General features: G+C 35.9%; 1 protein-coding gene across 13 annotated transcripts; it reads left to right on the top strand.

The window, feature by feature from the left end:
- The first annotated feature begins 623 nt into the window (after positions 1 to 623).
- On the top strand, positions 624 to 9618 carry LOC137950369 (protein N-terminal asparagine amidohydrolase). Of its 13 annotated transcripts, none has more exons than XM_068796799.1 (10): positions 624 to 791; positions 981 to 1166; positions 1580 to 1644; positions 1761 to 1860; positions 2144 to 2182; positions 2273 to 2467; positions 2740 to 2918; positions 3202 to 3321; positions 7514 to 7651; positions 9275 to 9618. In XM_068796799.1, exons 1-9 carry the CDS (start codon positions 750 to 752, stop codon positions 7620 to 7622), a joined length of 1035 nt encoding a protein of 344 aa, XP_068652900.1. In that variant the 5' UTR covers positions 624 to 749; the 3' UTR covers positions 7623 to 7651; positions 9275 to 9618. The 13 variants fall into 13 exon arrangements, with proteins under 13 accessions (XP_068652900.1, XP_068652898.1, XP_068652895.1 ...); XM_068796797.1 differs by having other exon boundaries at positions 7514 to 7660; XM_068796794.1 differs by having other exon boundaries at positions 7514 to 7660; positions 9212 to 9618.
- The last annotated feature ends 917 nt before the right edge of the window (positions 9619 to 10535 follow it).

Here is a 10535-nt window from a genome sequence, read left to right as displayed (position 1 = left end):
TATTCTATTCAAATTTATTTTCAAATCCATTTTTTCATTATTCAATTACTCTAGTTTGGGTTGGATCTTAGCTTATTCTAGGCTTAACGGTTGTATCTAATCCATGTGGTTTGTTTAAGACCATAGTTTAGCAATGGGGGCTTCGTGTTTAATTGTTATTTTTTTCTTTCTGTTTTCTTAGTTCTCTGTCTTTGTTAGGTTGTATTTGTACCAATAGGAAATAATAAGAAAAATTGATTAGTAAAACTCTTTTTGGTGTTTGTGCATTTTTTGAGATAGAAAAGTTCTCATTTGATTCCACATCAAAATGGTTATTGGTTATCTCAACTCTAACACCTATCTTATTTGTATTATTATAAATTATAAATTTATTTTAAATATTACTATCGATTTTTCTGTTAATTCATACGATGGCATATGTAAAAAATACTCAAAAGAAGATTTTTTTCAGTAAAAAAATTCAATCAGAAGAGTAATAAAAAAATTCAATCAGAAGCGTAATAAAAAAATATTATTTCATTTTTATTTTCCCTTTTTAAATGGCCGATGTAGCGCTTAGCCTTTTGTTCTTGGTACCGGTATAACGGAACCAGATTCACTTTTCACTCACTCCCCTAGCATCACCTCGTTCTGTTTTACCGCGACTGTGGAGGACAGGAGTCACAGGACACTCTCCTCTCTCTGCTTCCAGTCTCTTGTCAACATTACGTCTAGAAGCTTCCCCCGCAACCTGCCATCGATCAGAATCTATGATCTTCGTCGGCGGTCTACCTTTCTCCTGTCGATATCCGGTAACGCTGTCGATCTACCTTTCCTTTAATCGATTGTTTCCTGTTCGTCGGATTCCTGTTAAACATTTTGTTAACGCATTTCAATTTTCAAGTAAGAAAGGAGCAAAAACTAAAGTGTGGGTTGCTTTTACCTTCATTTTTTCCGATAGTCTGATTGATTATTTTGAGGTTTTGAATTACCGCGGGCAGGAGAATGAAAATGTGGTCTCCTTGTTGGAAAATCCAGTCTTGGTGACTTCTTCAAATTCGTTTAAAGCTACACCTGTGAAAAAGGTTTCACACTCTCAGCAGGCCGACTTGAAGAAAACAGCATACGTTAAGCATGTTTATGTCTTTCAAAGGGAATTTGCGACAGTAGACCCTAAACTTGTTAAGGTGTTGTTACTTTGACTGATTTTGCTACTGGTGCTTACCTAATAGTGAAATAAACACAGTCGCTATTTTTGTTTTTTCTCACGTTCGTTGAATTACACAGGATTTCGTTATATATATATATATACACGGCTGATTCAATACGAAAAACCATTTGGTGCGAAACAAGTGAAACAATTATCTCAGCTGTCCGATCATGATGCGAAACGGCTATCTCAGCCGTTGATCGGAAGGTTGAGATAACTGTTGATCATGATCGGATGGCTGAGATAGCGTTTCGCACCAAATAATTTTTCGTATTAGATCAGCCCTCTCTCTCTCTCTCTATATATATATATATATATATATTAGTTACATAGATGTATTTTTTAATCTTTGACATTGATGATCTCTTTATTTCTTCTTTACCATGAAAGTACGTTGGTACAGATGAGGTGACTACTTGTGTTGGTGTTGCCATCCGAAACCGTGAATCGGGCATGTAAGAAAATCACATGGTAGTTTATATGAACTACAATGCTCAACATTTTGCTTCAGAATTATCACATCACTATTATTTATTTATTTAGTTAGTTATTTATTGCATTTTTCTTGCAGGATCTCTGTTGCCCACATGGATTCCCCAAGAATTGTGGAGTTTGGTCTCACACAAATGTTGTCTCTGCTAGTTGATCCTGACGTGGATGCTATTTTGGATGTTTGTCCCTCCTTCTATTGTTTGTGTTTTTCAATTTTGTCTGAAATTTTGACTGTGGATTGTGGATCCTTCGCTTTGTGGCTTCTTAGGGTTGTGGCTTTGTGGTGTCAAGAATAAACATGAATTGGTGTTTGGTTAAGTCAGATTAATAGCAAAATTGCCTAAAAAACTAATATCATAAGTACTTTAGATGAAGGTTTGAACTCCCAAATGCCTCTCTTCTAGCAGCTTAATATTATATAATATTTTTCTAAGACTTTCTATTTTAAAATACTATATGCAGGTGCATTTGATTGGCGGCTTCGATGATGAACCTGATAAAGTTGGAATAAAACTCTTCTACTCCTTATGTCTAGTCAAACTTTTATTTACTATCCTGGGAAATCACTGGATTGCATACTTTCATTTGTAGGTTGCACATCAGGAGGCTAGTCAGTTTGGCAGCCATGAAAGAAGGGGTGGCTATTCTCTGCCGTTGATATCGAAAATAGTTGAAGTTTTAGTGATCTCTGCAAGAAAATTTCATCTTCAAACTTTCTGTGTCCTGGGTCATAATACGATAAGAGATTCTGGTGGAAATACAAATCCTATAATCAATGGGTTTTTGGTTAGTTCATATTTTATCCCTGAATCTGTATATCCTTCTTTTTGCCAGGTTATATGACTTCTAAAAACTTCAGGCAAAAATTACAGCCTAATGCAACTTTAGTTATAGTAAAATAAGAGCCTTGCAAGTGCTTCATTCCTTTTTCTTTTTTAATATCTTTGTTAATTTCTAGAAGTGTCTTAAGGGCTTGCGTTCACCTTGGATGGATTCACCTGTTCTAATGTAAATGGATCTGTTCAATTGACAACTGAGTGCCTTTCCTTTTTTTGTAGGTTGAAACTTTCGGTGGAGCAGTCATACCTGCGGCCTTTGATAGAAATTCAAGGTGTCCTGATGAATTAGTTAGAAGAATTCGAGTTTCTGTGTCGTCCTTGGATCCTCAATGGAAGGGAAAATTATTGGAAACTTATGATACTCACCATGACAAGTTCCAAATTGCTCCCTGCTCCTGGTAAGTTCATATCAGTTGTTGATTTTATTTTAGATTCTTTAGTTGAGCAAGGATCAGCTGAAAAAAAAGCTTTGGAGCAGAGCTGCTCTCAAACTGAGCCATACACACCATCGACCACTACCTTTTTTTTTTTCCTTCTAATGTTTATTGACCCATGTATATTTTCTTTTCTGAATGAGCTCGAAGTTCCAGACTTGTGTTCAATGGAATCTTTGGTAGTTAGGATTGCTGTGACAGCTGGTTTTTCAAATTGGCTGGTTATTTGTTTAATTTTCTGGTTCAGGTCTCGGAAATGGCAAGATTACGCTTTGACACTGCAACAATATTCTGATTTAGAAGTCCTTCATGAATGTTCTACTTCACCTTCTGCTGAGGGCCCTGATTTTGTTGAAAATGAAAGAAGGTATGCCCGTAGTCTTGGTGATACTCAAGATTCTGTTTGTTAGGATATTTATTAATTCATATTGTTTCTTTTTAGGTATACAGTCTTTGAGCTTTCTTCACAAACATTTATGAAGAAATGACAACAACAAAGTAGAAATATCTAAGAAGATTCTTTGTATTACAAACTGATTATTTACAAGTTGGCACCTCTAACAATCATGTCTGTTAGAAGTATTATAGTGTTGATAAGGGTATTTTGGTCACTTAACTATTAGCCCCTTATGTGTAACTTACATGTAGGGTTAGTTATGTAATTGTGCATACCTTAAGAGAGTTACTGAAAGAAAGAAAGAGGGTGTCAATCTGTAAATTAAGTCTTGTCCTATTTTTCTTGTCATCTCTCTCTAATTCTTTGGTTTTCTTCTCATATTTATTTTCTTTTGTTCTTATTTTGACCTTAATATCTCTTGACTGCTTTCTATTCCCATTTTCTTTAGTAATGTATGCTTGATGACTCAGTATGCACTTCCTTGTTGGGAGTTAATTGAAATTAAAGCTTTTTGTGAACCTTTAGTTTTCCAGTACAAATTGAGCTTCATCCTCATGTTTTCTGATTGTGCCAACATTCTTATTCATTAACTGAAAAGCAGAGAAAAGCATAATCCGAATTTCTTCTAAAGGTTGTTGTAGACCTCAGATTTGTCCAAAACATAGAGGATTGCAACATTCAAGAATCATTCAATTGTAAGTTTCACTTTAGACTAACAAAGCCATTTTGATCTTAGATTCTGCGTAGATCAGAAGTTTGTTATTAGTCCATTTGAAGCCAGTTTCTGAATCTCATTAGTGAGTTGTAAGATAAGATCTCATTTTGAGAAAGTCAGCTGGCTTTATGGATCCTATCTAATCGCTATGAGTGTCAGCCAGTTCCTTTTCTCCTATTTTGGGGAGGATCATCCTTGTATATTCTGTTGCCTTCGAGATTACAAGTCCACCTAGGTGGAGTGACACACACTGCTTTAAGGACATATTGTTTAGGGACTCGTTTTCCGAGCCACTTATGGCTGAGGGTGACTTGGCGTGGTTATTAGCTGGGTCTCGGGTCTCTTTTTTTGTTGGCATCTATGTTGTCTCTTTGATGTGATCAAGGATACTACTACACTCCAGATCACTAGGATGCATACACCGGATGAATCCAGTCATATTGCCGGTGCTCTTGCCAGGAATGGCATTTCTCAACATCTTATTTTGGGAGATACCTAGCTGATTGTTCAGAATTAATGTTTGCTCATTTCCTTTTTTGATTATGTTGTTCTTCTTTAGTTTTTTTACTATTGATCTCTTGTGCAACCCCTGTAGGCCCCATCAGTAATGCCCCTTTCTCTTCTTAATGAATCACTTCTAATTTAAAATTAAAAAAACTTAATGAATAAGATAGCTATGAAAGGAGGTTACTCTTGTGATTGGGTGGTTTTCATCAGATCTTAAGTCTCCTTGAAGATTTTAGCGCTTATGATGAAGTTCTTGACTTATATCAGTATCTTCATTTGCAATGGTTTGTTGGCTGCTCTTGCAAGGATGGGTGTCTCTCTAACTCATCTTAGGGAGAGTGGCACTTATCCACTTAATGTTGATTGAATCAGCTGTAAAAATGTTTTATTCTAGTTTGTATTTCTTAGTGACAGTTGTTTTTTTAGTTTCCTTATTGTTGGCCTTTGCTTGATTTACCTTTCCTGTATTTTGTAAATCTTCTCCTATCTCCTTTCAATGAATTTCTCATTAGTCTCAAAAAGAGGGGGTCATTGGTCAATGCTTTACCTTTCTCTTTTTTGTATTCTTCATTCTTTTTTCTTCTTCTAGCATTACATGTCTACAGAGCCTTAGGTGTGATTCAAGTTTCTGTGGAGATCTACTGGTGAAAACGGGACTGTTAACGATTGGGTGGTTGTTCAGTTCAGGTTCAACTTGTCTTGACTATTGTTTTGAATCACATTAAGGTCCTATTGTCAAATTTTCACTATTTAAGTTTATTAGTCAAAGTAGCTAGGTTATATATAAAAAGAAAAAAAGGAGGTCACTGGTCAGTAAAATATTAGTTTAACCACTACGATTTTCCTCTTATTCCTTGTCTCCATTTCTCTCCAAGAATTCTTTTCTTTTTTTGTTCCTTTTTCTTCCTCTCAAAATTTACAAGATTGCAATTAAGACAAGCATGGTGTACAATGTGGTGACTAGCTCTTTGGTTTCATGACTAAGAAGTGCACTTAGGTCCGTTTTATTATTGCCAATAAGAAGTGAAATCTCTCCTTTCAATTTAGTTCATTAATTGACAACAAGTCCATGTTGGAAATTAGAATTAATAAGAAAGCTGTATATGTTATAAAAAGAAAGAAAGAAAGCAGGGTGAGAAAATTGTCTTACATTAGGCTATTGCTCAGGCCGGTCCACGTGTGCATCTTCCATTTTTTTCTTGTGCTTGACACTACTCTCACTCTTTCCCGATCATTTCTCTCTGTTTGAATGATTAGAGATCCATGTATTGTCTCAAGTTATAAATCTTAATAACACAAATGTAAAGTGAAGTGGAAGTACCGTGTCATTTTTCTGTTTATTATGTTCTAAAAGTACTACTAATTGAGTATCGGACTAAGCCTTAGGCTAAAATTTGAGTGGAAGATGAACTTGGGGTTGCAATTAGGCTTAGGCTGCTCGATATCTTCATTTTTCCATTATCTGAACCTATAGTACCATATTTTCTTCTGAAAGAAAAGGAACTTTTTCTTCAGTGAAGATTCAAAGTAAAGCAGACCTGCAGCAATCTATTTGTTTCTCTTTCATTTCTTATCATAGAAATTAGGACTGGCATTGCTAAATTTAGTAGATTATTTGCAACAGTCAGAATTAGTTTTTAATTGATTTTACTTGTTATGCCATGGTTTGGGCAATGTACCATGCAGTTAAAAAAGTGTGAGTTGAAAAAATCGGGGGGTACTTGGCTGCAATTAAAGGTTTTCACATTCACAACAATAGTGGAGTTCATCTGCTTTTGAAAAGACTGAATGGATTCATTTTTTTCATTGTCAGTCCTTTTCTTTTCCTTTTTTTGTTGGACTGTTCTGCAGTCTTTTGATCATAACTGTAACTGACGCTTCTTTTAACCTCAATCCGTTTTTGGACACTTGGTTACTTTTAAAGTCATTGAAAACAAGTGACTCCCCACCTGTGATTGAATTGCTCACCTCTCCATGATTTTTTTTTTTTTTTTTTGGTATTTGTAGATATTCTGAAATTTCTAAGACATATTTGGGAAATATGTACTGCTGAGACCTGAAAAGGACCTGTGAACTACATATAATGATCTTAATGCTCATAAATTGCAAATCTATCGTTCTTCTTCTTGTAAGCTTGTCTGTAAGTGTTTTATGACCAGAATATTATTCCAAGGATTTACTCAATGTGTTACTCTTGTAAATATAATTGAAATAACTCTCCTCCTTTACCTGGTGCTTGGACCAGTAGTAATTATTAACGGGCTGATTACAAACAGGTACCATCTACCACTAATTACTGTGATGTAAAAATTTTAAAATTATGAATCGAAATTCATTTAAGGCTGGGTACAATTGTAGCAGCATGGGAAAATTATTTTTTAAGTGATGAAATCATGATTGAATGATCTTCGTGTGGTCTGTGAACCTCGGAATTAAAAATCAATATTACCAATGTTGGTTAATTCGCTTATAATTGTTGGTCTATGATTCTAACATTAAGTTGAAGTGCCAGGTTGATCTGGCCCGGGAGTGGTCCACTAGCCTTGCGTCCTATCCACCTGCTCCCCTCCTGAACTTTTGGGAGGTTTCCGATAATCTTTGATATCGGTTGTTGATCCTGCTTTTTAATACTACTCTGATAAGTTCTGCTGTGAGAATGTTGCACTTCTCTCCCCATCTCAACGTCTTCTGTGGATGTTATTGCTGTGTTTCATGAAATTTCAATCTTTGATATGGGTCGTTGATCCTGCTTTTTATGACTACTCTGATAAGTTCTACTGTGAGAATCTTGCACTTCTCTCCCCATCTCAACGTCTTCTGTGGATGTTATTGCTGTGTTTCATGAAAAAACCGACTTCCGATGACATTGAACAGTGTATTTATGGAGCTTTTGGGCTTGTCTTATTTTGAAGCTTGACCAAGTACCTATCCTCTGTGCAGGGTGTTTAATTATCTAATTAAGTTTCCAGATTGGATAGAAACATTTCCGAAGAACATGCCACGCATCTTTGAGAGGGTCTCTGATGGAGGGTGGATTAGGTGCAACTAGGCGTGGAAGCACATACTAATTTTTGGATGGTGAGTAAGGTAATTTTCTGTTTCATTAAATTAAATAAATCGTATTTCGTTTGTGGCATTTTAAAATGGTCCTTCTATTAGAAACAACATGGTGGTCTGGTCTAGTGCTTTTTTGTCGCAAGTCATATGATATGTTTAATTTATGTTTTTGGCAGTTAACTCTCTTGTGGTGTGTACTCTATAGTCTTTTGCCACATGAATATAGTCTGGAACTTTCTAATTTGCTCATTTTTTATTCATTTTGTACTTGGGGTGCTCAGTTGCACCTTTTTTTACCATTCAGGTTTCCCTTTTGGTTCCTCTAAACTCTTTTGTGTAAGGTTTTTGTGGTTCTCATCTAGGGGTAGGCACGGATTGGGTTCTGAAAACTCATCTCCTCACACGAACCTGGCAAGAAACCCATACCGGTAAAAACCTTTGACAGGGTTGGAATTCAATCTCATTCCCTCCCTATTCTCCTACCCATCAACCACATCCACACATACCCAGCCCATTCAAATTTTAACATAACAATAAGATATATAGATAAAAAATTGTAAAATCACAGAATTAAACAATCCTGCAACAAATATGTGCAACAATTAAAAATTTGTTTCTCCACATACCCTTCTTCGAGAAGAATATATCTTTTTGAAGGGATTTAGATGTATCTTTTAAAATTAAAGATAATTTTGTAATTGCAGCTGGTCTTAGTTGCCGTAATCCGTCTTTGCCCAAATCTCTGTGGGTTTTTTTGGCTACAACCCTGCTCCATAGATGAGGGATTGACTCATATTCCCTCAGGTTCCCTATTTAATTCAACTTGTACCCTGCTTTGCTCATTGCATACGGATATATTTTGAACATTCGAATTTAACCCTTAAGGTTTAAATGGTGAAATGGCAGTGATATTTTGATCTTTAAATACATTTAGGCTCTGTTTGTTTGGAGAGTATTAGAACAGAGTTTAACAGTTTATATTTTTCTAAGATCTCTACGTTTTCACCTGAATCTTCCTTGTTCTCTTTCCAATCAAATTTTTTTAAGTAGCAGTTTATGGATCATTGGAATTGCCCAATGATACAATTATGTTGTGTTAGATAAGGAATGTTAGTAATTCCGATTCCAAACACATTGATTCTGTTGGATTTAGTTACATAAAAAAGTAAAAAACCTTGGATTTTTTCTATTGGTAAACACCAATGTCTGTGAACACCAATGCTTGAGTTGGAAGCATTCAACCGAGTCCTAATCGACAATCCTCTTTAGTGACAGTCTGAAATAACTTCTTGGTGGGAAGAGCAACAGTTTCCAGCGTCCATGGATCTGAAGCTACTGCTATAATCTATTAGCGTTATAATATTCATGATGCTCCATGCAAACTTGGATAGTTTTTTATTGTTTAGTGAACAATTCATAAAGGGCAATAATAATAGGCTTCCAATGTAACTTTTATAAGAACCTTTATTCTACTTTTATACTAAGATTTATCTAGCAGACTCTAACAATAGAAATATATGACTTTTGTAGTGATCTACAAAAATACGTAGGTATTAATTCAAAACCGGGAAATGCATACAGATTTATTGAGAGCAACAAAGTGACATTGGAATTGATCTCCTTGCAATTGAATAACCTGCACAGAGAAAAGCATACCAATGGGTACACGGTGTACTTCAACACAGACAAGTTTATCCATAAACGATGCTAAAGGAACACAAATGGTGCACTTCAACACGGACAAGTTTATCCATAAACGATGCTGAAGGAACATGGATGATACCTGTCCCAGTTCTGGGTCCTGAACAACAGTACCATTACCGCAGAAATCCTACTTGAGATCTTTTAAGATCTTGTTATAGCTGAACTCTTTCTTCAACCCTTGCACAGTAGTCAAGCTCTTTCTACCATTTCTTTGTTGTACGCGCACATGCACATACTCCTTTGATGCAACACCAGAGTCCTCAGCATTCGCATCAGCAAACGGATCTACATCAGTACCATTAGAAAACTCAAATTTAGAGACCTCATGCAATAACAATGACAATACGTACACATCTTGTTCTCATATGACAAACAAAGAATTGCTATTCTCTAGAGGCGTTGCATGTTCATACAAATCTCACACTACTAAATGGCTGCACATCTTCAGATTCCCTAAACCCTAAACGATTAACTGCTTTTAAAGGGAGCATATAAACCCACACTATGCAGTGGCTCATCCAACCAGAACCCATGAGTACACAATGTTATTACTAACTACAAAGAAAGTTCAGAGTTTCTTAACTTACTTTCAAACACCTGAAGATCTGGGAGTTCAGAGGGACTCACAGATACACAGAGAGAAAATAGATACATACCAAATGCAGTGGTGATCTGAACATCCAAATCAGACATGAAACATTCTGTGACTGTACAGACACAGCTGCATCAAAAAGGAGCCAGGGAATCAACAGAACAAGTGGACATACGGGGCTTTTACTTGCTACATCAATGACGGCCTTAAAGGTTTTAAAAAAATGCGACCATGTGAAGGAATTCTTATGTAATCCATGGGAATAAGGCCTGGGCTCATACAGCATCCAAAGTCAATAGTCCGTAGTAACAGATTTTCTTTTTTCAACTTCAAATACCTCTTAGCTTTCTCCAGAAAGGGATGAATATACAAATCAAAAAATTGAAAGTCAAATTAGTAAATGAAAACCGAACAGAAATTAAACTACATCCGGTGCTTATAGCAGTATCCACCAATTTAGCCTGATCAACAACTACCCGACAAACAGGGGCAAAAATCCATCAATACTGAAAACCATATTGATTAAAAAGTGAAACGTAAAAAGACTATCCAATGGTTACATACAGAAACATTAAAACAGCAGAGAGGACGACAACATAGGACCACGAG

Source organism: Aristolochia californica, unplaced genomic scaffold, assembly GCF_029961685.1.
Source record: "Aristolochia californica isolate CCGP_79_NKW_82.1479 unplaced genomic scaffold, dmAriCali1.0.hap1 SCAF_14, whole genome shotgun sequence".
NCBI lineage: Eukaryota > Viridiplantae > Streptophyta > Magnoliopsida > Piperales > Aristolochiaceae > Aristolochia > Aristolochia californica.
The sequence above is the reverse complement of the archived record's forward strand: the minus strand, read 5'-3'. Positions and strand labels throughout refer to the sequence as shown.